This window comes from Semicossyphus pulcher, unplaced genomic scaffold (genome assembly GCF_022749685.1).
Source record: "Semicossyphus pulcher isolate SPU_LCO1_2020_fin unplaced genomic scaffold, fSemPul1.0.p SCAF_19, whole genome shotgun sequence".
Lineage (NCBI taxonomy): Eukaryota > Metazoa > Chordata > Actinopteri > Labriformes > Labridae > Semicossyphus > Semicossyphus pulcher.
The window spans coordinates 18,567,660-18,595,238 of NW_027211692.1; the positions used below are offsets into that span (position 1 = coordinate 18,567,660).

Consider the following 27,579-nt stretch of genomic DNA (forward strand, 5'->3'; position numbering starts at 1 on the left):
AACCAGTTAAACATTTTTTAACTACAAGATAAATCCTAGTTTGCAAACTAATAATTGGTACATCTAAGAGTCAGCCTGGTTTTCTTTAGACTTAGGACTGCTGGCAACTAAAGCTCATCATCTTGAGATGCAGAAGCAGCTGGATTAACTCATGATGTTGGCCATGACGGAGGGTGAACTTGCACTTTATTTCAAATGATATAGTCTAGCCTCACAGAGACTAAAGCTTGAGGTGTGTGGTTTACTTAGGAGCTGAGGTGTTGTTTTATGAAACCCCGGATAATTTGTTTTGTGTAATGCTAACTATTCGATTGAGTTGAAACCAAAAACTTTTACAATTAAAAGCTGATTCCTCGGCTGCGTTAGAGTCGGCCATTCTGTTTGAAGTAGCGCGCAACGAATCTCTGGATACGTTGGGCTGCAAAGGATGCACCCGATGGATCCTTCGTGGCCCGTGAAAAGGAGGACGCATTTGTCGGCTGCATCTTGAAGGAGCCTTCGAATTGGGACAGCCTCCGACCCGCCGCTGCGACGCAATCGGCCTTCAAATACGGCCTTTGAAGGCTGCAGCCTCTGGATTGGGACACATGGCTCATATTTCCAGCAACATCTCCTAGGTCACTTCATTTATAAACAAGACATCTGCTCAACTGTTACGCAGATGACACACAGTTTTACCTTCCAGTTAAACTAGCTTATTTTAACTAAGGATTTCTTGTTTGATTAGAAAATATGCAACAAATCATCATAGAAACATTAGGTTTAAAGACGCTTAAATTGTCAGAGAAGCTTTTATGTCGTCAGCCGTTGATCATTGTGACAGCCTCCTCAGGAACAGAGAGCGCTGTTATCAGGGCGTTTAAACATAGCAAAGGGTGTAACTGTGTGTTTTCATTCATTTTTCTCACCCTCTTCATTGGCATTTAGCAGCTTCTTGATGTCGTTCCTTAAAAAACACACACTCACAAACCCACAGAGCACAAAAGGCTGATTAAGGACTTTTCTTGTCCAAAGTGCTGAGGTGAAAATTTTCCTCTGGTTAAAGATGCTGAGACCTGCTAGTTAAATATATAAGCGTGTGTGCTCATGTGTACATTTCTGACTGTGTGTGTGTGTGTGTTTGGTTTATGAGTAACACCCCAGTGACTGCTGAAAACCTAGCGGACTGTACACCACCACCGCATGAAGTGTTTCTGAGTTCCTCAATGTAAAAATAGGAACTGTGTTTGATCTGAGAGAAGACTGACAGCAGCGTCCCTGTGCCCTGCGCGCTCAGCCCCCGTCAGAGGAAACATTTGACAGGAAATGAAATGCGCTCATTTCGACACACTCACACCCTTGTGGATTGGATAGTGTGGGTGAGTGCGTGCTCATTCAGCCTCATCAGTGTTCACTTCCAGTCACCTTATGAAAAATGTCCATGTTATGTTTTTAATTCATCACTGCTTTGCGTAATCTGTCGCCAATCAGGCAGCCAATGTGTCTCTGTACTACAAAATAGATAACTATACTACTATAAAATCTTTTAAATGTAATCATTTAAGTCTGCACTATGCAAATTATAAGTGTCATTAATTGTGAAGTTAATTGTCTAGTTTAGCTTCTTTAAAGATGCCAAGCATGAACTAACTTCTATGTAAATGTTGCTTTTGCAGTCAAGCTCTAGATTATTAATACTATTCCACACATACTCATGCTTGAAAATACTATTGTAATTTTATGTGGTATTCTGTCTTCACAAAGAACAAATGTGACAGTGTGAAAATTTTAAATATCATATATTTGAGATTATTTGTCATAATATATTTAATATGTTAATTAAAGTGATCAAATATTTAGTTCTCAGTTCACCTGCAGGTTGATAAGTATATTAGTTGAGCAATCAAATGTACACTTATAATCATCACTTAGACACATATCAGGTGCCTTGGCACAAGTGATGTTCAGGGTCTCTTAGGAAGCTGTGTGTGTGTGTTGAGGAAATACTGTTTGTGGCTCTGCTCGGGAAACCAGCAGCTTCCCTTGTGGTCATAGTGTGAGGCAGAAAACCCTTTAAATGCAGTGGGTGTTTGGTTTAATGTTTTTGACAGCAACAAAATGGCATTTGGAAATACTTTAGTCTAAGAATTCAGAATTTATTTTTGCTGATGATTTTGTGGGTAGCTCCAGTTTAAGCATCCCAACAGTCCTTGTTGTGGTATATTGCTCACAGTCAGGCAGGTTTGCATCATGTGTATGCAGGGAGCTGGCACTGCCTGCTGTTTGCAAATCAAGGCCTGACATTGTGACTGATCCGCAAACTGAAAACTTAAAAGAGGAATGCTCACACTTGGACAGTTTTTAACGCTGGCGTGATGTACATTATTTATATGCTTGGGACATAAAGCCTCAGACAAGCAGAACCCAAAGTGAATGGGATGTTTTGAAAGTGCTGATGGAGAGGGATGGGGGACGCTTTGTGTGAGGCGAATCTTGAATCCACTTGCGCAGCTTTCAAGTGCGTGTGAGAGAGAATTGAGCCAGTCTGTGTGAACGTGCTGTGTGTGCCAATACTTGTTGTGTCAATAACACTTCCTCCCCTGGTCTGATGTGTGGCAGAACTAGCTGCTCTGAAGGAATAATCTTTACGTTTAGTAACTCTAAACCCCACTCAGGTAAAGGCTAGATGTGTTTGCCTAACATGTACAGCACATTAGGAGTAGAGTAACAGCAGTTTCCTTGCAACTCAAACTAAGATCAAATATTATCTGACCAACAAAGTTTCTGAGTACACATGCCAAAGATTTGAGTATGGACACTCAAGGGAGCAGAAGTGCAGTTGAAATGACAGTGCTTATCAAAATGACTAAACTGCTGTCATTAACAGAACTTCCTCTTTACCGCGACGATAGTCATCCACTGTGGCATCAGTTTATCTTATACAGATTTTAAACTGCTGTTTGTTGTCTATAAAAATGTCCATCTTATGGATTTATACTGTTTCCATCTTGATTAATCATAACTTTTGCAACAGATTGCTCAATGCAGGATTTCTCAAAATAGTTTAATCTGTAGGAAGTGGTTATATTAGAACATGGTTAGAAACAGAATATTATGAGCTAATGGTGCTTTTTTTTACTCGTTCCTCTTTAAAAAAAAACAGTATTACAACAGCTGCTTCCTTGACTGACTGCAGTATTTTCTGTTATAATGCTCATGCTTTCTGTCTCTCTCACAGGTTGTGTAAGCCATGATCTGAGGTGTTGAAGTCAGCCTTTCCTCTGTGGACACAGACTTCCCCTCAAACATCAGTCATGTCTCAGGCTGAATCCTGTGCGACTGTGCATGACTGGTTATGCGTGCTTCGTCTGGAGCAGTATTCGGAGGCATTTCGGAGCGCTGGGCTCGCAACGCTACAACAATGTCGCAACCTTACACCTGATCAGCTGGAGCGGATGGGCATCACTCTGCCGGGTCACCGGAGACGCATCCTGGCTAGCCTGAACAAAACGCATGGTAATAGTGGCATACAGTCTGACACAAACTCTAACCATGGACAGTCTGAAAGGGATCAGAGATCAGAGGAAACAGGACCTCCGAAAATATTGCAGAGAGAGCGGCCTGTGCCTATCCCAGGAGAAGAAAAACCTGTCCTCAAGGAAAGGGAGACAGGAGATGGAGAATCATCAATCCCTACACTCGGAGAAAGAAAGAAACCAGTCCCCAGGGAGAGACAAGCGTCCAGGATGAGAGAGGTAAGTGGAGAGGGAGCAGAGAAGGCACCAGTTCCTGGACAAAGACAAACAACACCCAGGGGAGGAGTAGAAGAGAGTGAGCGAGAGAAGGAGAGGCCTGTGCCGAAAGAGAGGACTAAATTTCGCTCTGGTGCTCCAGTAGATTGTCAGCCTTTCCCCCTTGCCTCTCCCACCTCTGACCCCTCTCTACCCCCCGTCCCTCCACGAAGCACACCTAACTGCCCGCCGCAGCGCTTCACCTCCCCCCTGAGCCCCTCACCTCTTGCTCGTTCCCCTGTATCACCCAAACGGGACCGACTTGAGGTCGAAGCCCCACCCGTACTGAGCAGATCTGCATCCACGCCAACCAGCATCCCTACCCACACCCCGACACATGCCCCTCTCCATCCTCCCAGCTTCACGCCTGCCCCATCTCGGCCTCAGACGTTAGCCATTCAGCTCCCAGCACAGCATTTGGGCAGTGATGGAGGAAGAAAAACCTCACCCGTCTCCCCGATGGCTTCCCCGAGGGATGATAGAAACGCTCCACCTCTGCCTCCCAAAGTAGGGGTGGGACAGAAAGGTCCTCCACTGATCCCACAGCGCTTTCCTGCTAAGCCTCCCAGAAAGAACAGGTAAGGCTATTCTTTCATTAACTAATGCATCTTTTAAATGTGTTGCAGTTTACTTTCTTGCTGTCTTTAAAAATGTTTGTCTGTCAGTTTATTACTGGTAGAGCGTTTTGCCCAATGAACTTGTGACAGTGTCAACAAGAGCACAGTAAAGGAGCGCTCTATGTCTGTTTTTTTTTTTTTGTTCTCCACAACCTTACATTTCTTCTCTCAGGACATGTCCATAATTTGTCAAATTAGAGCATTTTAGAGAAAAATGCATGACTTTATATCGCATCGTTCTGGTCAGTAACTCCCCTCTCTACCTTGTTTTAAATGTGCCCCTCCCTGGACCTCTCTTCCCCCTCTAGATAAGGAACCTTTGCTTTTCAACACCCTAAAAGTGCCTGTTCTTTACACTGTGCACTGCACGCACGGTAACTTAGTGAGAGAATCAGACATTATAAACTGCTTAAGTGTCCCTAATTTGTGAGGCTGCAATATTGAAGGCAAAATAACACAGAATTGTTTAAGTAATTTTCCACTTTGTCTGTTAAGAGAAAATATAACTGGGAAGTGGTCACCTATCTCCCCTACTCTAAGAGTATTGCACTGCCATCTATTGGACAAAAAGAGAAAATGCATCTCTGTCAACTTAAGTCGCACTTAGGCACTAAAGATGTTATTTGTGGCTTTTTTAAACTTCCTAAAATTAAAATTAGACACTTCCTGAAACTGAAAGTCTGAAGCATGCAGACTGACCGCGTGGACCTGTTGAATACTTAATATGTGAACATGACCTGTTGAGTGTTCATCTGTGACCGTTGTGAGCCTATCTGTGATGCTGCGGTCTGTTGTTGTGGTTGCTCATACCTGACCACTGGAGTGTGTGAAATGCATGAAAGGCTCTGTGTTGACCTTTTCATAACCATTCTCTTTCCTACATTGTTTATGAGAAGCTTTGTGCAGGGTTTGCACTGGTAGTTAATTCTGTTTTCCACTTGTATAAAGCTCTTGGTGTGTTTTTAAGAGGCTTCCCCTTTTATCCTTTAACAACAGACTATAAACTTCAGCTGGTTTAACCAATGAGACTGTCTGTGTGTGTGTAGTTCCTTGTTACAGCATACAAGGTTAGTATCTATTTTCTTTTCTTTAACACTGGTAAGGGAAAAGAAACTTCAAACCTCAGGATTTGTGGTAGTTCTTTAATGAGTAACACGCATGTTCTCGGTCTGTGTTTTAAAGGGAAGCTAGCTGTAGAAAGATGGAGGAAGTAACAATGGAAGACAACACAGAGCAGTTAAAAAGTCATTAGGCTCTGTGACAGACATAGACAAAAAGTGACACAGAAAGACAGAAAGAAAAACAAAAGTGACTTGTTACCAGGAACTAGCAGTAGGCTGTACCAGCACACGTTCATACGCTCTCTCTTGTTTCCTTGTCAGCGTGCTTTGTTGCCTCCTCCCATTTTCTCGTTAACTGGTCATTTCCTCCTCCTCTCCTTTTTTTCTGTCCTGCGATGTGTGTATGTGTGTGCTCACGACTTGTGTATTATCATGGATGAGGACTCCCTTTGAACATGCCACAACAGGTAGTGTTGATGCTAATCTTATCTCTACTGTCTCCTCTCAGTCTGTACTTGTCTTAAACATGCGCTCTCTCCTTCCTATCCCCCTCCTCATTCTGTTATGTGTTAGTGTTTCGAACAACGAAGCCTTTCTGTCTAACTTTGTACATGTTCTCTGCTTTGTTACCGCAGTGTTAGATCTTTTTTAGGTGTATAGAAAACACAGTGGTGCTAATTTAAACCTGCTCAGAAGAGTTTGTTTTACCTTACCCAGAGTACGATAGATAATGACCCTGCGTGAGACCAGATATTCTTCCCTGTCAGAAGACAGATATTTATATAGGTGAAATATTGTTATGTGTGATAAAACCAGTGAGATGGGACTTTGCAAAGACACCCCTTGTGTTTAGCTGTTGTTCAAGGTGTTTTTTCTAAGAGATAAACTGTTAGCTCTTTTTTTAGCTCTCTCTTCAAACAGAGAGGAGAGAGAGCTCTAACTGTGTCACACAATATAACAGCTTGCTGCTAGTCTTGTGTGCTAAAGTGCTGCGGTTTGCTTGTTTTTAACACAGTAAAAACCCAGCAATAACATGCTAGCTTGAAATGCTATCTCTAATCTGTCAACACAACTCATATAGGTCCCGTTTGTTGTAAAGTTTATAACTTTGCTCAGAATAAGTTCACACACATTGGGCATTTGGAGAACAGGTTGTTCATTGTTCCTTCAGCATACAGTGATCTGTGTACTAGCATAGACATGGTTAAATATAGCATCAAGCTAGCAGCCCCCCCCTCTCAACACTCTTCCTCTGAGAAAAAGGAGGAACTGTGTCAACAGGTCAGTTTCCCGTCATTGTTGGTCTTGTTTATCCTTTTATGGTTTATTATTAAGCAGGGTTAATGCATAGAACATATATTTATAGTGTTGTGTTTATAGTTAACCCACTCATTAATTTGTTTCTGTGCTGAAACCCCAAGTGTAAGAAATAGCTTGGTAATTTGTCAGAGATGTGTTGACTGCCTCATCATGGTTCAGACTGTGTAGGTGTTTTGTCTTGACAGATGAATCAGACATGTGATATTAGTACCTCATTAAAAGGCCTATTAAAATAAAGCTAACACAGCAAAGCACTTTAATTGTGTGTAAATATCAGACAATCTGACTAAACTGTTTTTGAATTGTTGACACTTAGCCATCAACATGTTAGAGCTATGCAGTCTTGAGTCAGTTTCCCCTTTTGACATAAAAGAAATCACTAACTGTTTTCTGCTATTATTTGACCGTGGCATCGTGCTGATTATTTCTGTAAAGTTTTAAACTACACATTCGTTTGGGAATAAAGTTACATCTATTCATAATTGCTTTTATAAGGGATTAAAATCCCTTCTGCTGGAACAAGTATAAAAGCTGACTATTGTAAATTTAAAGAGAAGGAAATTCACAAAAACCAGAGGATGTTACACAACACTGGAGGGATAGAAACCCCAGGCCTGTGTGCTCACTCTTGACTTTCCCGTCAGTATGGAAATAGTGTTTGAAGGCTGCTACATTTGTGCAAATTCATTTCACAATTTTGGAGTTTTGCATCTTGATGACTAACCATAAGGCCTAAAAAAAATAAAGTAGTAAATGTGGCTTGCAAATGCAGTGAATGTAAAAGTAGTACACATATTGCATTGTATGGCTTCATATTTTTTTTCTATTATGATAGTTTAACATCAAAGGATGCTGTTATTTCGGGTACATTGTGGATTTGTGTATGCAGCTTTGTTGAACGAGCTAGCATCGTGAATTCAGTTGTTAATAAGATGTTAAAAGGCAGATTGAACTTGCATTGCTATTAACAAATTGCACTGTCATAGTGACGGATCACCTGTAACATGATAGAGCACCTGCAAGCTACTACTGCTTTTTAATGAGTTGACTAGCTACTGTGTTAGCATAGCAAGTGATGGCCAGAGTTGATAGGGATATAAGGAGTCTGGTTTCCTGGTGCTTGTGTCACTGTTTTGACGACTCAATAGGTTGTGCATAATCAAATTGAAACTGCTAGCATCAGCAGTACTGTAACCATTAAGATGTTACACCATGGTATATTGTCCATACCACTACATCTCTTGTGCACACATACTGTGCTTGTGTGTGCGTGTGTTTAGGATGGATCCAGAGGTATGCAGTGTTTACATGGAGACCTTACAAGGCGAGGCAGGTTCAGACATGCAGCCTAAGACAGAAGTGACAGAGAGAGAGGGAAAACTAGACAGTCAGAAGTAGAGCAGAGGGACGCCGGTTTGCCACAGTTCTGGGACTCATTCTTGTGACAGTGAAGAAGACTTCAGAGCAGCCGTCAATGAAGTGGATTGACTCAGTTATCAGAGGAGCTCTCAGAGATATTCAGTGTTTCTTTTCCTCCATGATGTTCCTGGCATCTTGTTGCCTGCCTGTTACCACACTTTTTTTTGGCATTCCATGCCTGGAGTAAAATCTCAAATGCTTTACTTTTAGTTTTTACACTGGAATGAGAAAAGAGAAGACCAGAGGGAGGAACCCAAGAAGGGCTTTCTTCCCATCAGAGCATGTATAGAATCAGCCGGCTGTGGGGGATTTTCACCCGACCTCAGAGTACATTGGAGTCTGAGGACTCATCTCCTGCTCTCCAAACCTCTGGTGATCTGTCATGTACCCCTTTATTCCCCAGCCCCTCTCCTCCTCACCCCACCAAGACCGCTGCTGAGGAGTTGCAGAAAGACCCAACGCCACTGGTCCCGCCACGCATCAGGACAACGCACACTCCAGAAAACACAAAGCGGTCAACTCAAGCTGACCCTCCAAAAAGTCTGCCTGATAAGGTCTCCCCCTCGCCACGTGAGTCCAGTAAGTAATCTAATCGGTATAAAATAGCTTTTTTTTTTGCAGGATTTGATAACATAGTGCGGCAATGACATGAAATGAGGGTCTGAGATGGCAAACAACACGCCACAAAGCTCCACAGGGTTTTAATGGTTCAGGATCAGCACCTTAGTCCTTAAGCCACATGAGCGCCCACACATATAATCCTTCCTTAAACTGGTTTTGTTTTTAAATGGCTGTAGATGGAGTTATATTAAACCAAGAACTGAATATGTAAGCAGTGGAATTGGAAATGTCATGCATCAAAGAATGGTACAAAAAAGGAACTCAACTCCTGCAAACTTCTGCATCATTTGTGCTTAAATATCTAGAAATGTACTGTATACTGTGACAGTTCAGCACAGGATGCAACAGTGCAGGAGAAGTACCTGCAGCAGTGATTGCTGTATAATCCACTTGTGCATTTTCATACATTGTTTGTCTGAACACACATTTGCATGCCCATAAAGCCAATCCATTTTTTAATTCCAGATATGGCATGTCCGTCTAGTAAAAACATTTAAATGATTTATATAGCCTGCACTGTTTTATACAGCTAATGGGGGGCATTTTATGACGCATCAGTTGATGCTAGTTTATTGAAGTAAATCAATCACACAATTAATTTCTGAAAGACCACCTCCAGTCAAGTCTTAAGACATATAAAATGCTCTGAAAACAAAACACGTCTCTGCCATCATTTAGTGGCAACTTGTTGAAACTTAGCTAGCTTGAAATGTAATAATTAGTAGTAGTAACGTTAAGGTTAGTAGTCAGTCGTGAGTTTGCAAAAATTACGATGGTGGTTACAGCTCGCTCACACATCGCGGAAGTGGTTGCCATAGGTTACACGTAATGATATGCATAGCGTCACCCCGTCCATTAACGGGATTGGCTCCTTAGGTTTGTGACGTCTCAAACCTGCCAATCTGAAAACGTGTTGTTCAGCCTGTCCTTGGTACACTGCAGTTTAAAAACAGACAGGCCCAGCCATGGAGATGACTGCTTATGTTGTCCCTGATATGTCTTGTACCAACAACACCACATGGAGATGTTTACAAGGTTAAACACTGGTTTTCACTGGAGGGGTCTTTAAAAGCATCTTTAGATGAGGCATGGCTACCATGGAAACTCCAGACTGACCTGCTTTAAATCAGGCTAGTTTTCAGGCAGAGCTCCACTTAAAGGCTCAGCCAGTGTTACAGTGTGCCACATCGAAACTCTGCGTTCTTTTCAAAGTTCCCTCTTTGCAGTCCTGTTTTTTTTAGAATGGATTACTGTCAAACTGCAGCATGTGCCAGATTTAACACTATTTGACATTTGCAGGAATTGTTGAACTAATATGTTGAATTTAGATGCTAAAATGCTTTTGGCTATTTATACTATATATATATAGTTCTATATACTCTATATACTATTTACTGTAGTGCAGGTATTTGTAATACAATTACTATAAAAAGATTATCATCATTAAACGAGAAGAAAGAAATGAAACCTTGGCTGAAAATAAACACTGTGGCTGTGAACACCACATCTTTCTCTTGACATCCCTCTCTCCATCGTTGCGAGTTGATGTGATCTACAGTATGCCTGATGTCTTACATTTCTTATTTAAAGCTGCGAGTGTGCATTGAGCAAACCAGGTCTAAATTCGTGTGATCAAGTAAGCTCTGAGTTGGTATTATAGAACAGGTGGCCCAGCTTTTTGGCTAAGTTGATCCTGTTGTTTCAAGAGGCCCAACACAGTTGAACCCCAGTAATATCACAAGAACAGTATAGATGCAGATGTTGTCCGTGCTTTAGTGGAACACTGCATTTCTTTTAACTGTTAACTAAAGTGCAGCATGTTTCAGCTTGATATTATAAACTGTGTCCTGAGTGCCAGAGATAATATGACTGACTTATATTTGTTATTTTATTATTTGTCGTTCAACTTGAAAAACTAGTTCTTAGGCGAAACGCTGACAGATGCCCAGTTACACTTCTAGCTGTACGTCCCAGGCGATTAAGTTTCTGTTGACATTCATAGTTTAAAAGCTAACACTGTGATTCAAAACCAGATAACTGGAGCGACTAGTGTAATCATTGCGGTTACTTTTTTATTGTATCCAATTTCCCTATTCTTGCTCTCATCCAACCAGTATTTCACTGCGTTTCCCAGATTGGCCTTAGGTGACCCAGATAGAAGGAATGTAAGCGTGTACAGTTATTTGTTTATGCATGTCACTCAAGTAAGTTGAGTAAGCTTCAACAAGTATGTTCAGCATTCATTACATTTATCTGTTTCTTTTTATATTTTTCTTACCTCTTATTATCAGTCTGTGTTCATGACATTTAAATAGACAAATACAATCTGCCAGGTCTTCCAAAATCAGATATGTACTCTAAGTAGCACTAAAAACATAGCGTTACATATTGTGTGTGTTCATTGTGTAAACAAAGTCAATGCTTGAATTACCCTACATACCAGAGCTAAAGCTAACCGCAGCTGTTCATCTTCTGCTCCCTCCTTCAGGGTTGGATTCACTCGATGATGATTCTGATGACTACGAGGATCCAGACTTGTTTTGCCCCAGTGTTCATCGCATGAACACACCAGACAGGGTAAGTGTGAATGTTTCCTTCTTTTATGCTCCTCTTCCTCTCCTGCACAATGGGAATGACGTGTTCTTTTTTTCCTCCTGTAGGATATGTCCCTGCAAGTGCCCAGCATGACAAAGGGACGGTACAGTTCTTTGTGCAGTGAAGATGAGCTGCTGGAGGATGACGAGTGAGTCATGCGTCAACACACAAACACACCATTAACCCAAACCAAAAACGCAATAGAAAGAAGCCAACTGTCAACCACTGTGACAGATGTTACCTATGTACTCCGGACATATAGCCTAAGTGTAAGGATGTGGTTTTGAGTAGTGATCAGTAATTAGATATTTTTGTTTATGTATGAGAGATGTTCTCACGATTCTACACAGTATGCAATGTGTTATGTGTGCTTCAATTCATTTTAAAATACACTACTTAAGCTTGAGTTGTCTAAAAGTTTTATTCAAATATGAATAACAATAATTATCTGCAGTTTAGTGTAGACGTTTGACTTAAAGAGGGGGTATTATGCTTTTTCACATTTAAGACATATATACAATGTTACAATGGTGGATGTCCAGATTATACGTGGGCTTGTAGGGGCGGGGTTTCTTAAAGGGAAAGAGCTCACTGAGTCGTTTCAGGCAGAGACTGTATGAGGACCTGCACAGAGCACCAGTTTGAGAAAAATGAGGAGTTTTTTTTACTGTAAATTATGCTGATCTACTCCACAGGTATCACAGAGGGAAATATGAAGCTTGAAATTAGCACAATACCCTCCTCCTTTAAAGATTCAGAGGTTTTCACTAGAGTGTTGTTCAGTCTAAAATGTAATGTATGCCCTGTTGGAGGGCTTCAAATGGTGGTAAAAGGTGAATCGTGACAACCGTTATCACAACACACAGTGCTGACGTCTCTATTGGGTTGCCAAAATCTACCTCATCCACACATGATTAAATCTCTTTGCATAAGGGCATGATACTACTCTTTGAAGTTTAGCACTGAGGTACATTACCTGAAGTTAAAAGGAGCACAAATTTATCCCTAAAGCACTTTCTGATTTTGGAGTCGAATTAAGCCATTGTTGCTTAGACCTTCCTGACCCATAACCAGCGTTATTTTCTCTAATAAATGATCAAAATGAATTTGAATTCCAACTCTTTATCTTGCTAGATTAAACCCATCTGTTGTGCTCCTGCAAGTGCTGTGCATGTGGAGTTCAGAGGGGAATATACCTGTTTATTGACTTTTTATAATTGATCACAGTTAATGGTTGGCCTACTCGGCTTTCTGAGCTTTGTACTCGTACGTACGCACAGCTTAAATTTCACCTCAGATGAACCTCTGTATGAAGAGGAATGGCCTTTTTATTCAGCACATCCATACCAGTTTTATGTGTCTTGTCAGCATTGAACAAGAATGCCTTGATTACAAAACGACTGACACGTTTCGACAGGCTTCATGCCAATCAATCTTAAAACAAAACGACTACAATAACAAGAGGCAAGTGTGTAAGAGGTTTAGGGAGCTGATTTTAAAGCACTGACCAGAGCTTCAACCCTGGACTAAGTTAAGCTTCATGCAGGACTTTGTGGCTACTTTTCAATATATTATGATAACTGCTTGTTAATTTGTTAAGTTAAATAAAAAATGATTAAACAAATGTAAATGTCAGTTTTCTTTCTGTTAACATTGCTTACTAAGTGTTTATTTGTGTATTTCTGTATATCCAAAGGCCCACACTGTGGCAGGATGAGGTCCTCAGCAACCTGCAAGGCAGCTTCTACCTGCCCAGCTCTGGCAGACTGGCTCCGGCCGCTAAAGAGGACAGCTCTCAGCTCGCTGCGGTCATCAAGATGGGCTGGCTGGACAAGAATCCACCTCAGGGGTACGAATAACAACATGTAACACACAAATCTGGGTTTCTGCTGCTAAAGGGCATCATCAACACTCTACACAGATATATTTTGTGTATTTGACTGTAGCACTTTAAACTTGGGATCAATACAGAAGATCAATGTATTGTTTTATAGAGGAATTTTTCTCACCTGAACCAAATCCTCTGTCCTTGTTCCTCTTGTTTTACAGTAAAAGGAAAATGTGCTTTTTGATATGTTTTGAATAAATGTTTGTGTATGTGTTCTCCTACACAGGGCCCTTTATTATCAGAGACGATGGGTAAAGCTGGATGTTGACTACCTGAGATATTTTGACAATGACAAGGTAACAACAAACGTCTTTCATCATGTCGACACATTAGTCCCTCAGCATCAGTTAGCATCAAATGCCAGACAAAAGTAGCACAAAGGGGCCACTTAATTATCCAGTCCGCTCACTCCACACCAACTCTGACCCATGTTTTAAGGCCATCAATGTCGTCAGCCAGACACACTGCCAACACGATGACTTAAAGCAGAAATCTCTGTACAAGAATAGATTACATGTGGGTTAAACACTAACAGGAAAAAAAGAAAGCTGGAAAGTACGCCTGAGGAGACTCAAAGCGAAACTTGGGGCCATAATTATTTATTCCAGAAGTACGCACGAATAATAAGAAAGATGGGGGTCCTGTGGTGACATGGTTAACACACGCGTTTCCTAGTCAGTGTAGATTTCTTTCGGCGTATCTCTCCTGTGAGACAGGTGTGATAAATGTCATAAGTCCTTTCTGTGCAGTTGCTTATTAGATACATTGATGCATTAAGACAGACTTTCCAACTCAATAAAACACTCACACACACAAACGCATTTCCTGCAGACTGTATGTTACATTGCTGTTTGTGGTGTGTTGTAGGAGGTGTATTCGAAGGGGATAATATCTACTGCCTTCATCACTAATGTGAGCAGTGTGGGAGAGCTGAAGTTTGAGGTCGTCACTAACAACCGAACATTCATCTTCAGGGCGGAAAATGAAGGTCAGACTGTTTAATCTGGTATTAATCTATGGTGTTTGAGCCTGACACACAGAATGCATGTAGATCATATAAATATATATTTTGCATTCATTAATATGCATGTATCTTACATATTAACCACGTTCTAATCCGTAAATATGTTGCACATCCATCCAGTTGAGAGAAACGACTGGGTGACTGTACTGCAGGACTGCACCAGGGGGCGCCAGCGGCGCAGTACAATGTGCCCTGCCTCACCTTTGACCCCAGATCATCAGGGCTATCTGGAGTTAAGGGGGTTACGCTCCAAACTTTATACTGTTGTCGCCTCAGATAAAGTCTTCCTTTACAAAAACATCGAGGTAAGGAGCCTCTGTGTGTGGTTGCAGAGATGAGCTCTGTTTAAAAATCACTTACAATTAATCAATTTCAGTTTCATGTGTATTTTGCAGTCTTTATTCAGCAAAATAGTCTATATACAATAATATTTTTGGTGCAGCTTCCATTATTTCGTAGTTTTATATGAAGTGATTAAAAGACCAAATCATTGTTAAAGTATGTACCGTATATTTTCCCTCACACAGATGATGTTTTACAGTTTTATACAAGTTTATCAAACCTAACATCAACTGACAAGTTAAAATTTGTAGATAAACCGTTTCTTCAGCCTGCTTGAGATCATGAGAAAGTTAATACAATAAAGCAATTACAAATAATACTTAAACAAACCGAGTTACTAACCCCCCCTTTCCTTTTTTCCCCTTTGCAGGACTATCGTATAGGAGTGGGTATCACATCCATTGAGATGAATGTAGGAAACGTCAAAGACACAGATCGTCGCACCTTTGATCTCACCACACCTTACCGCATATTCAGGTGCAACACGCACACAAATTGGCAACACACACACTTACAGGCAGTCTTTGCAAGTGTAAACTGTAGACTTAAACCCTTGACCTGGATGTGTGATTAGTGTATGTATATTCTTTAAGTAGACTGTGCATGGACATATTTGTAGTAATGCTACTGTACTTTGTCTTTTTATATCTCAGCAATGGATCGTTCTTCATTGCTAGTCAAAGTCACGCTGACTCGGTCTTGGTGTTTGGATACTAACGGGAAATTAGATCATGTTATTTTACTGAGAACTCCAACCATCCAGCTATCCTCAGAGTCCTCAGCTGGACGTCTTTCGAGAATTTGAAAAGCCCTTTGTATGAGTGTGTGAGTGTGTTTGTGTGTGTGGTATAGAGTGGGGGAAATGCGTATGTGCTGATGTGGTGTGTGTGGTCTCTTGGCTGACAGGGTCCAGCCTGCAGTGCAAAGAGCTCAGCTTGACAGGATGGGGAAATGTGAAAAGGCTTGTGTATTTGTATAAGAGTTGGACTGTGTGTCTAAGTGTGTATTTTTCTGACTCTAGTCTGTGGGAAGTGTGTGCATGTGTATTTTAGGGAAAGAGAGAAGCAACATGTTGTTAGACGGATGAGAAGAGGAAGAAGTGTTCTTGTACAGTTTCCAGTCTTTGACTCAAATATATTTAGCAGAGTGGATCACGAGCATAAGGACACAATCACAGGACAAACACAGGCTTTCTCATTTCTGACTTCCTAGTTGTTATCGACACCATCATGTCGGCATTAACGCTCGGCCGTGTGTACGTCTCTCTCCGCAGTTTCATCGCAGAGTCTGAGCAGCTGCGAGAGCAGTGGGTGGAAGCCATGCGGGACGCGATAGGTGAGGCCTTGTCGAATAGCGAGGTGGCAGATAGGATCTGGGAGGAGCCTAGCAACAGTTTCTGTGCCGACTGCGGGGCTCCTAAGCCGGAATGGGCCGCCATCAACTTGTGTGTGGTGGTCTGCAAACGATGCGCAGGTTTGTGTGCTTTGTTTTCATGTCTTTGTGGCATGTGCATCTGTTAGTAATGTGTTTCTGAGTTTTTCATATGTCTTCAAATATTCAACGGGACATATTCATTTTTATTGCTGTCTGTTGCAATGACAGTGACAAAGATGTATTATTGTTGTTTGAGTGTTATGACAGTGGTTATGGCCAACATGTTGCAGAATTTCACAGCACTGTTGGTCAGGATGTAATTTGTTGTGTTGTGTGTGTGTGTGTGTGTGTTTGTGGGTGTGTGTTTGTGGGTGTGTGTGTGTGTGTGTGTATGTGTGTGTGTGGGCATGTTTTAGGAGAGCACAGAGGTCTGGGTCCAAGCATCTCCAAAGTACGTAGTCTGAAGATGGACAGGAAAGTCTGGACAGAGGAGCTTATACAGGTACACACACACAAAACACACATACTCTAGATATAATAATACTAAAATTGTCAACTCGTAGAGCCTTCACACACATGCTTCCAACCCATCTAAATGTGGAACTACTTCTTCTATACCCTACCTGTGTTGCAGGTGTTCATATTGCTCGGCAACGAGCGAGTAAACAGTTTCTGGGCAGCTAACATCCCCCCAAGTGAAGCTTTGACACCGTCTAGCTGCAGCGACGAGAGACGGCGCTTCATCACCAACAAGTACCGCCAGGGCAAATACAGGAAGTACCACCCTCTGTACGGAAACCAGAGAGAGCTCAACAATGTAAGTGAATATCACCAACTGATTGTTTGCTTTTGTCTGTGTTACCCTCATGTTTGGATTTCAATCTACACACTGTACATTGTGAATTCCTTTAGAGTTAGTCAACAGACGTTGGGAAAGGCTTTGGTATGTTGGGAGGACTTAAAAGGAATTGAGATTGTTGGTTTTGCAATCCAACATGACTCAGTTGTCTTCTCGAGGCATCATGGTATCTTTATTCATTCGTCTTCATTCAGACATGCTGTCTGCATATGTCTCATTGTGGGTCACAGGCTTAGTTATGACTGGATTTTGCATGTACACACACCATACGCTGTACATCTGCACGCTCACTACCGCTCAGGCCATAATGACTCAGATTCCAAGAATGGAGAGGTGACCATTCATTCCTGGACTGACCTCTAGTATGACTGCCAGACAGAACAACAACAACAGGCTTTTTAATTGAAAACAGTTAAAAATAAACAAAACAAAATTAAGTTTCTTGGTTTACATACAACTTTAAGAGCTAAATATTACATTTAATCTTTTGTTCATCAAATGTAAAAACACTCAGCTCGCCCACCTCAATCATCTGAACTGAGTGTGTTGTCTCACTTGCCTCCTTTCAGTGGCAATGAAGTGGCCAGTGAAAAGTTTTGCTTCTTTTTCAACTGGTGGATTCAGGCAAGCTACATTTTAGCAATATCACACGAGAGTAAGTGCGTTGTAGTAAATATCAGTTGTATCGGCTGTGATTCGGTCATAGCCCAAGGCCGACCTGAGCGCTGAAGATAATTATAGCATGCTGACGATCTCAAGTGTGATATAACTTTTATACAACAGGTCTTCAAGCAGCACATAGTAGAAAACAATAATAAGCAACAACAGATTATTATTCTTCATTTCAATGAATAATTAATTTGGCTTAACACCACTAGGTCTGCAACTGGAACTGGAAGAACAACACTTTCCTGCACTCTTGCTACTCTGTGTGTCTACATGTTACTGCAGCCCAGCATGTACCTATATCTGTATGTTTTCATGCAACCAGTAGATAAGAGTCTGTTGAAAGTTGCTTTGGTGGCCTGTGTGATTCAATCTAAGCAGAAAACCTTTGCTGAAACGTTAAATTAAGATCCAGATTACCTTTCAGGCGGAGTGATACCCATAGTGAAAAGTCCCAATGACGTTATACTCTATAGTGGCACTTGTGGAATGCCTCTTTTCCAATCAGATTACTTGGTTGCCACTAACTGTTGTATGATTGTTATTTTAAAGTGCCTCCAAATGGTTGGGCGTTCAAGGAACTGATTTGAACTTGCTTCAGTTAAAGTGAAACCCAGGTGCCTGATTGCAAAAACTGGCTGAATTCCTAATTAGGCATTTATAATGCACAGTGTGCCAAGTGCATTAATCTTAATAACGGACAGTTAGGGTCACAGCCGGAGTGTGGTTAATGCAGACATAACAATGAAGTTCAGGAATTACTGTACCTTTAGACATCAGCCCTCTCAGGATGGAAATCCAGTGTGTCTGCCCTTGCGTCCTTGTCAGTGGAAACTCTGGATACCTATACCTGTGCCCTCTTAATGTGATTAAGTTTGGCAGTCAGAAGTAGGACATATGGGAACCAGAGTCTTGGGTTTTACATGTTGTGCCTTTGCTTTGCATTGTGCCCGCACTGTGTGCGGTAAATGTCGCTGGGTTCCCCGTTTGGTCACTCATTAGCCGCTTAACCCACTTACTGCGAACAATGTGGACTGCTCACAGACATACTGAGTGTGTGAGTGAGTCACATTAGGCACCTGACTGTGAGTACTATTTTTCCTCCCTCATGCGTTCAACCTTGTCTCTGTGTGTGTCTGTGTGTGTATGTTTGTGAATCACTGTGTTTGGGGTGTGCAGAAGCAGATAAGTGAAGTTTTCTTATTGTCACACACACATCACTACATTGGTTTGAAACTGTCTTTTTTCAGCCACTTCAGTCCTCCGTGATGTTATCTCTCTTTTCTGTTGCTACTCCTGAGATCGAGATCTCTCTGGATCTACTTATATCTTTAAACAGACATTTGATGATAGCTGATCTACCTGTTCCTCTCTGACCTTAATGAAATACTTGACATTTTTGGGTTATGCATTGCCTCTGTTTCCACTTGGGTGTGTCTTAAGAATTAATAGACTCTGCTATGTGTTTCCTTTATGAAGTCTAAGTAGGTGAACAACCTTGGCTTTAAAGCAGTGTGTGTGAGTGTGAAAGCAAGAGAGAAATCTAAGTTAATGCACTGTGTGAGTACAATATTCAGCCCTGGCTTTTTACCCCCACTTCTCTGCTTCCCCTCTTCTTTGTTTTTCCTTTTTTTCCCCTCAATGTGACATCACTACTCACTGCTTTAGCTGGAATGTGCTGAAACTCCGCCTCTCCCTCTCTTCTCCTCTTCATTGTTTGGCCGGGACTGCCGAAGAAAGTTGATCTCTTCACTCCTGGCTCTCTTTCTTGTCTGTAAGTGGCTAGTGTTCCCTTAACTTTCAACCAGAACAAAACCTCACAACTTTGGTGTTTCTTTGCTTTTGCGACTTTTAATGTGTGTCTGTGCCAGCTTCAATCACACTGAGGAGTGACTGAAAGGAACTGAACTTACAGGTGAGTTTGTGTGTGCTGGTGAGCTGTAGGAGAGGGAAGGGAGTGTAGGTGTGTTTTTGTTGATTATTTCTCTAAAGAATGTGAGTGACTGTGTGTTTTAATTTCGGTGAGTACACAGTGGGAATGTGTGTCAGTGGACTTTGGCTCTCTCACAGTATGTGATCTCAGTGCAGTCACCTACATTTGACTGTTTGTGGGCCAGTGTTTTGCCCTCCCACAGTCTATAAGCTGTGCTGTGCTGACGCTCTATAGTGAGCACATTAGAGTTATTGTGCGTATGCCTGTCACTGAAGTGGGCTGAGATACATTAACATGCATATTTATGTGTGTGGAGGCATGTTTGCGAGCCCTCTTTTGCATTTTGGGCTGTGCTGCTCTGTCTGTCTGTGCTTGTATGTGTGTGTGTGTGTCCATGTGTCTCTGTGTAGTCAGTAGATGAGACGATAGGCTCACCTCTGTCAATGGACATCATTGTCTCTCTCACTCTATCCCCTTCCTTCTTTGTTCCCCCTCTCTCTTTGCCTTTTGCTCTCTTTCTTCCCTCTTTTTCACTAGGTAGACGGCTATTGATGCGTTCAGCAGTCTTTTATTAGGGTTTCATATTCTCTCGCAACAACATAGAGTTCAGGATTTAATGGAAACTTATAAAAATTAAACATGTCTGCCTCAGAGGTAGAGTCTTGTCACCAGCTCCTCCAGTCTACATGGAGAAGTGTCCTTGGGCAAGACACTGCACCCCGAATTTCTCCTGGAGGCGTAGTTTGTGGAGTGTGAATGATTTACTGTTTGGTGACCTTGCATGGCACTTGGTCAGTGTGTGAATGTGTGGGTGAAAGGGTGAGTGTGACATGTGGTGTTAAAGCGCCTTGAGTGGTTAAAGCGCTAAATAAAAATATCTTTTTTCGATCACATGAACTGTGTTCGACTTCTTCCAAGGTGTGTTATTATATATCACTGATACTTGCACCTTTTTTGTCTCAGAGTCTTTTGATTGACGTGTCAGAATGCTAGTCATGCTTTGTTTTTTTTGTTGCTCCCTTTGTTTGTGTGTGAGAAAGCAAAGCCAACCAGCCGAGGGAGAAAAATATGGCACTTAAGTTAAATGACACGGCACATTTTCTGGCCGGGACATCCTAAATAAACTCTTGTTATCCTACATCTTTGATTGTATAACCAGCTCACTGTTATGATTCTAGGTTAGATTACACGTCACGACAAGTTACTATCTTCCCAACTGGACCACAACTAATCCAAGTCTTATTGAGCTTGTGTTAGTGTCTGTGTTGACTGCATGCTATTGCTGCTTATTATAGCACACTGACATAACGCAGAGGCTGTAGTAAAAACTCTTTATGGGCCTGTTTTTGTGCTTTTATAGTTTTGGAAAGTGGCGTCCATATAAGAAAAGCTCCATCTCTCTCTCACACACTTCTTTCTTTTTGTCCAGTCTCTGCTGTTCCTCCTCTTCTTGTCCCGTTTCCAACTCCTCTTTCGCACTGTCGGATTTTAGGTCATAATTCTTTTTCAGTCCTACATAAAGATGGGATCTGGTTTCTTGTTTATTTCCCAAGGCTCTTTAGCCGTCTCTCTTTTTCCCTTTATGTCACATTCATGCTCCTCAACGTCTTCATGTGTCTGGATTTTCACCTCCATCTCCCTCGCTCTCCGTGTACCCTCTCTGGTGAGGTAATGATGGAACATATGTGGATAACTGCTCTTTCTCATCTGGATTTGATATATGGGCGAACATGCACACATATATAAAATAGGGTGTGTCCTTCCTTGGACCTTTGTTTTTTGCTAAAATGGACAAAGCAGACTTGGCTGCCTGTGTTTGGGTCTGTGTGCCTGTACATAGGTGGCCTGAGTGTATAATGAGTTTGTAGCCAAGTACAATCAGTCCGTGATTAATTGGCCTCACTGAAATGCTTTCATCCTCCTTTCACAATATTTTTCTTTCTTCTGCGCCTCTCATCTCTTTCTTTTCCTCCAATTCTGCCCCGTGTAACAGCAGAGGCCAGATGGAGAGCTGTGATTTTAGACACACCCAGATACAATCTCTCTGTCTCTCCCTCTTCTTCTCTGGGGAACATTGGGAAAGATTCTTGAATTCCCCTCTCACCCTCTCACTCTCTGTGTATGTGTTATTACATGACTCTTTCATAGGCAGCAGATGTTGGAGGGCGTGAGGTCCTCAAACACTCTGTTTCCTGATTGCGCTCTCTCCTGATTGGTTCACTTCTCGGTCAGGGTTGGTTTTTACTGTAACACACAAAAGCAGCGTTCAGGTTTATCTGAACCTGTTTGCAGCGAGGAACTGTTTCTGATCTGTCTTGTGATTGTGGTATATTGTGATTTGCTTTGCTTCTAGCATGGTGGTTAAAGTTAGACTGCAGGGTGTTATCTTAAATATTGACTTTTCAGGCTTGTAGCATCAGCCAGTAAGCTAAACTATATGGTTAGGACAGTGTGATTGTTAAAGTGGATAAAATAGGAGCCAGCAAATTGGCACTCATTTTCTCTGCTAGCTGCAATCGCACAGATCAGGCTAAAACCATGTATTTTATTAGCAGTGTACCTTTGTGTATAGTTTTCCCAAATTCCAGGCTGCATTAAATCTGTCTCACTTGAATCGTTCTAGAAAAGCACAGTAAAAAATATGAGCACAGCAGGTCGATGGAAAAACAGTTTAATGGAAAGTGACTTCAATGACAAACAGAAGCAAAAGAAACGATAAAAAAGTTTGTCGACAAATGCAGGAGACATGCAGTAAGTTGTTTCCCAGTGCTGTGCCGAATCCAAGCAGAAGAAGGTGAAGATACTCTCTGTCTCACACATGGTTTCCCATTGATCCACTTTTCCAAGACCGTGTGCCAACATCCTGGCAGTGTAGTGTACTTTTCCGACTGTTCTTTCATGTTGTAGGTATTCAGACTCTTTTAATCTGAAGTCTTTTGAACTCTCTTACCTCTGCGTTTTTACTCTAGTTGGACTTGTATCCCCCTTTAACCCTTTTTGTACTCCTACTACAAAGGTTTAAAGGGAAACACTTTCCTTTGGGCTACAATATAATGTGATCAGCTGTATTCAGAGGAAAATAAGGGTTCACTGAGATAGCCAAAGCAGGACACTATTTATCAGCTGTTTTAGTTTGATTTGATGTTGATATCTGACGTTACTTAAAGTTTAGATCTGACCAAAAAGACAATTGTTAATACATTAATAAAAATTAAAAACTTTAGTGAGCAGAAAACCAAAATATGCTCCTTGGACATATTTTTAAAGAGATATTTTGGAGATTTTTGGGCGTATGTGGCCCAGTGGTAGAGTCTGTCATCTCCCAATCAGAAGGTTGGTGGTTCGATTCTTGACTTTTACAGTCTACACGCCGGAGTGTCCTTGGGCCTTTGTTGTATGGATGTAGTTAGTATTAGCCTCTGCCATCAGTGTGTGAGTGTGTGTGTGAATGGGTGAATGTGACATGTAGTGGTAAAGCAATCTGAGTGGTTGGAAGACTAGAAAAGCGCTTTAAAAGTGCAGTCCATTTACCATCGTCTTTCCACTGGTGTGACAGTTTAATTTGCCTCGCTATAAAAATGATCATTTGCGCATCTTGTGAATTTTTCTACATGTTTAGTTTGTTTTGGCACAAAACCTCAGCTTTCCGAGTACGATGGCTTTTTCACCTGTATACTGTAACGCACATAATGTGTATTATATCTGAGTGTCCACCATGTGCATGTGCTTTTTAATGAGATGTCTTCACTGTTGTCTGAGAAAGAGAAAGGCAGTTTGTCTCTATGTCTTTTGTGCATGTGTTTGTGTGTGTGTTTTTGTCAGGGTCTCTTGTGCAATTTTAATCTTTGTTAATTGCTTTGTTTGTGTGTGTATGTGTGTGCGTATAGGCTCAGCAGTGCTTAAATAGAGGAGGGGCTCTGTCTGTATGTGTGACAGCGTGCTGTGGAATTTCTCAGTCAGATCCAGAAGAGCTTATTGGTTTTAACAGAAGACAGACTTGTGTGTGTGTGTGTGTGTGTGTGTGTGTGTGTGTGTGTGATTGCATGAGTCTGAATTGCGTTCCTCAGCTGTAAAAACACTCCATCCTCCTTTTCTCAGTCATAACATCTTTCCTCCTCCTCCTCCTCCTCCTCCTCCTTCTTCCTCTTTCTTTAGATTTGGATTGACAGTATGTGGCCAAAATGTTACTTCATGGCTTTCAGTTAAGGTTTAAAGACAACACTGTAGTTTCATCATTGAGATTGTTGTGAGGTATTTAAATCTCTTGGTTGGGTTTAAAACTAAATTATCTCCAAATGAAGATATAATCCACTTCTAGAAACGGAAACAATGGTTTCCTGTCTGTTGTGTGGTTAGATTTTCTTCATTAGCATTCAACTGATGATAGTGTTTCAGTTTCTGTTTACAAAGATATGTTTGCGTTTTCCTTTACCACCAGACCTACATGTATTTCCATCCTCACTTTTGTTCATATGGCTTCTTGCACATTCAAAAACTGTAACCAGTCTGCTTGAATGTAATGGATATATTGATTATGTCTAGATTCAGTAAAATAGAGGGGAAAAACAAGTACATTTTTTTTCTTATTTTATTGTTTAGATACTACACATATTTGACATTTTTCTTAAAGGCCCGAATTTCCCCCTGGGGATAAATAAAGTATTTCTGATTCTGATTTAACACTTCAATCATGAAAATAATCTAAATGATTTTTCTGGAAGTGTTTGTGTAGCCCTACAAAGTAGCAAAAGTTTCTCAGGCCAGTTGCTCTAAGTTTAGTGTTAATTCTCCAGTGTGCCTCTGAAATGAAGCAAAATTTCATTGGGTCTTACAGTTTAATCACTTTAAAATGGCTCCAGGTTGCTTTCTTATTAAATGTGCATACAGTGGATTTTAGGCGGCTCAACCACTGGCACACGCTTGAGGAAACTCTGTTGCTAGTTTTATCATCATAATAACCTCCACAGGTCCCGTAAATCCAAAAATAATTGCTATAGTCTTTTTTTTATTGACAGTATTTGTTTTTCTACAATAACAGAGAGGACATTGCATTTATTCATAACGCTGAGCCGTGTTGACGGGCATTGGCATCAGAAAGCTCATTACGCTGTTGGTAGGTCTGGATCAGCTTTTAAAGCCTGCCTGCACCGGCGCACCGAGTTTGACCTCGGCTGTTTCCTTCTAAGCAAAGCTGACAGAGGATCACATGACACGGTTAAAGCCAGGTCAGCAGCTGCAGGACCATAGTACAAAAGTCATCAGGTTTATTATCAGTTTAGTATCATTCCCACTCATTTTAATCTCTGTCTTTCTCTGAGTCAGTGTCTCCCCATTCCTCCCTTGCACAAACTACTTCTCTAATTGATCCCAGCCCAGGGTTTAATCTAAATACAATAGTATTACAACTGCTATTGCATCAGTCCCCACAAAACGTATTCGATATACACATGCTGAGATCATTGGGTCAGCACACCCCAAATTAAGTTTCAGCTTTCTGTACACTGAAAGTTGCTTAACACATCAATGTAGTTGTACATAACAATTTACTCATGTATCTACTTTCCTCTCTCCTACTCCCCAGGCTCTTTGTATAAATGTGCAGTGCAGTGATGTCCTGGAGACGTTGAGCCTGATTTTCTGCGGTGCAGATGTAAATTGTTCGACTGGTATGGCAAGTTGGCCCTCCCCTCTCTCCCTGGCCAACGCACACTCACAACTTCTACAGGCTGAGTTAATTAGCCACAATCTCAACACAGGTACGGTCAAACTATGTGCAGCAGGCATACGCTTACTGGGATGGGCAGTGGTGTGTGACAGATCTAGATTGTTATCAGGGCTGCATCATGTAAACTTTACATAAAGAAGACACACTTAAGCTTTGTGTCAGCAATTGTGTGGGCAGTTGAAGACATATTTCTAAGTGTGTCTTGAATGTGCATCAGTGACATTTATTTTCCAGCAGTAATGATATTTCTAAATGTTACATAACCACACACACATTCCTGCCATACTGAGGAGTGTTTTGGGTGTTCACTATTTCCCCTTAACTTTGCCAGATGAACTATTTCAAATAGACTCTCAACAGTAGACAGTCCATATCATAGGTACAAAGAAGATGATTTTACTTTGGTTGTTTTTCTCCTGCAGAGCTGCCACGGTCAGAGGTGGGCGGAGACATGGAGGCGCTACATTACTTACCACAACCTTGCGTTTCTCACAATGGCTTCCTGTTCAAGACTGCATCTATGGCTCGGGCCATCACAGAGCGCAAGTCCAGAGAAGGTAGCCACATGACCTGCACTCTTACATACACAAAGAGCACCAACAATGAATGGATTGTGTATTTGTAAAGCAATTTTAGTACCAAAGTCACGTTGTTGCCATTTGCATTCTTATGCTTGTTAAATCTTTATTTGTCCCTTTCTGTAGAGTTCAGTCGTCGCTGGTGCACACTTAATGACGGCACTTTCAGCTACTACGAGAGTGACAAGAACTCGAACCCTAACGGAGCCCTGAAGGCTTCAGAGATCGTTTGTTTGGCTGTTGATGCCCCTGAGAAACATGGGTACACACACACACACACACACACACACACACACAACCTGATTTATTCCGCCAACACTTGCAAATGCATCTGGACTCTTGAACAGAGCTGTTTTTTACATCGCCGTCTGCCTCACCTCCTCCTGACCTCTCTCTCTCTAACCCTCAGGTATGACCACACATTTGAACTGTACTCCGAGTCGGAGCGTCTCTATCTGTTTGGCACCGATGACCCAGACAGCCACAAGGAATGGGTCAAGTCTATTGCCAAGGTAACAGCCAAATATTATACAAGCATACAAGACAAATTATTCCACTTTCTCCTCCAGAGGATCCTTATTTTTACAAAGAAGATTTGACACAATAAATGTTATGTTAAATAGGACAGCTCTGATAAGTGGACGGTTTGCAGTTCCGGCTATGATGAGGCAGGAAATGCTGCTCAGTGGTCAGACAGTGCTGGCTAATGCTGACTTGTTTCCTGTGTAACTAGCAGTTAAGATAGCTGGCAGCTGCATGATTGTGTAAAATAAACAGTTACTTTGATCTTCTGCTCACAACTGTTGAAAGCCAGTTTATGCTTGACGTGTGTGTTCTCAAAATTCTGTATCTTTCTGTGAAACAATTGGATGTGTCAGAAATACGCTCAAATTCATGCAGCACCTTCAGTTTGGACGATGATGGAAGTAAATTCCCCTCGTCGTTGACTTATTATACAGAAGCTTTAAAGTGGGGGTATAATGCTGTTTCACATTTTATATATGTAATTTTACAATGTTGGATGTCCAGACTAAACGTCAGTGAAGTTTCAAATCTGTAGGTAAAAGTATGTTGGAGTAATCCCCAGGCTTCTCAGCCGCTCTGTGAACGCCAGGTTTCACACAGTTTTTTCTACAAGCTGCAATTTGTGACGTCACATAGTGCAGCCTCAGCAGGCTTCAGAGAGCTGGCCAATCAGAAGAAGGTAGGCTTGTAAGGGGCGGGGTTTCTTAAAGAGACAGAGCTGAGTCTTTTCAGGCAGAGGCTGTATGAGGGCCTGCACAGAGCACCAGTGTGAGAAAAATGTGAGGTTTTTTTTAAAAGTGGAAATTATGCTAAGCTACTCTACAGATATCAAGCTTGAAATGAGCTTCCCCCTTTAACTTTTCTTCTAACAACTGAATTTGTATTTGTTTCACAGGGCTCAAGTAACAAACAATATTTGGTTAAATCCTCAACAGAAGAGCAGAAAAACAATAACATATAAATTACAAAGCCACAATGTCCTCCTTTTATTTGTAGAGCTTCATTCCAGCCACTGCAGAGCCTTTGCTGAGGTTGGGCTTCGAGCGGATCGGGCGCCTAAAGTGTAAAGACGGCTTGAACCTACAAACATCCAAGGTCGGCTGGTTCGCTTTGGTGGGCTCCACGCTTCACGCCTACCTGGCAGACAACCAGGGAGAGGAGATCCACCTCCGCAAGCTGAATGAACTCTGTGAGTGGGACACATAAACACAAACGCATGGATACAAAGTCAAAGAGTCACACGCTCATCTGTACACACATTG

General features: G+C 41.6%; 1 protein-coding gene across 5 annotated transcripts in view; it reads left to right on the forward strand.

Moving 5' to 3' along the window:
* LOC138596793 (arf-GAP with Rho-GAP domain, ANK repeat and PH domain-containing protein 1) overlaps positions 1-27,579 on the forward strand; it is a 47,062-nt gene that overhangs the window by 6,025 nt on the left and 13,458 nt on the right. For all 5 annotated transcript variants that reach the window (XR_011308585.1, XR_011308586.1, XM_069668152.1 and 2 more), the window contains exons 2-18: positions 3,218-4,348; positions 8,591-8,766; positions 11,297-11,385; positions 11,469-11,551; positions 13,100-13,252; positions 13,518-13,587; positions 14,159-14,279; positions 14,436-14,620; positions 15,028-15,134; positions 15,931-16,130; positions 16,448-16,533; positions 16,666-16,848; positions 25,071-25,245; positions 25,637-25,771; positions 25,919-26,054; positions 26,202-26,304; positions 27,314-27,506. Coding sequence is in view for 3 of the 5 variants with exons in the window: in XM_069668152.1 (XP_069524253.1) it covers positions 3,294-4,348; positions 8,591-8,766; positions 11,297-11,385; positions 11,469-11,551; positions 13,100-13,252; positions 13,518-13,587; positions 14,159-14,279; positions 14,436-14,620; positions 15,028-15,134; positions 15,931-16,130; positions 16,448-16,533; positions 16,666-16,848; positions 25,071-25,245; positions 25,637-25,771; positions 25,919-26,054; positions 26,202-26,304; positions 27,314-27,506 (3,250 nt within the window). In the remaining 2 variants the exon portion in view is untranslated. The remainder of the gene's footprint in view (positions 1-3,217; positions 4,349-8,590; positions 8,767-11,296; positions 11,386-11,468; positions 11,552-13,099; positions 13,253-13,517; positions 13,588-14,158; positions 14,280-14,435; positions 14,621-15,027; positions 15,135-15,930; positions 16,131-16,447; positions 16,534-16,665; positions 16,849-25,070; positions 25,246-25,636; positions 25,772-25,918; positions 26,055-26,201; positions 26,305-27,313; positions 27,507-27,579) is intronic.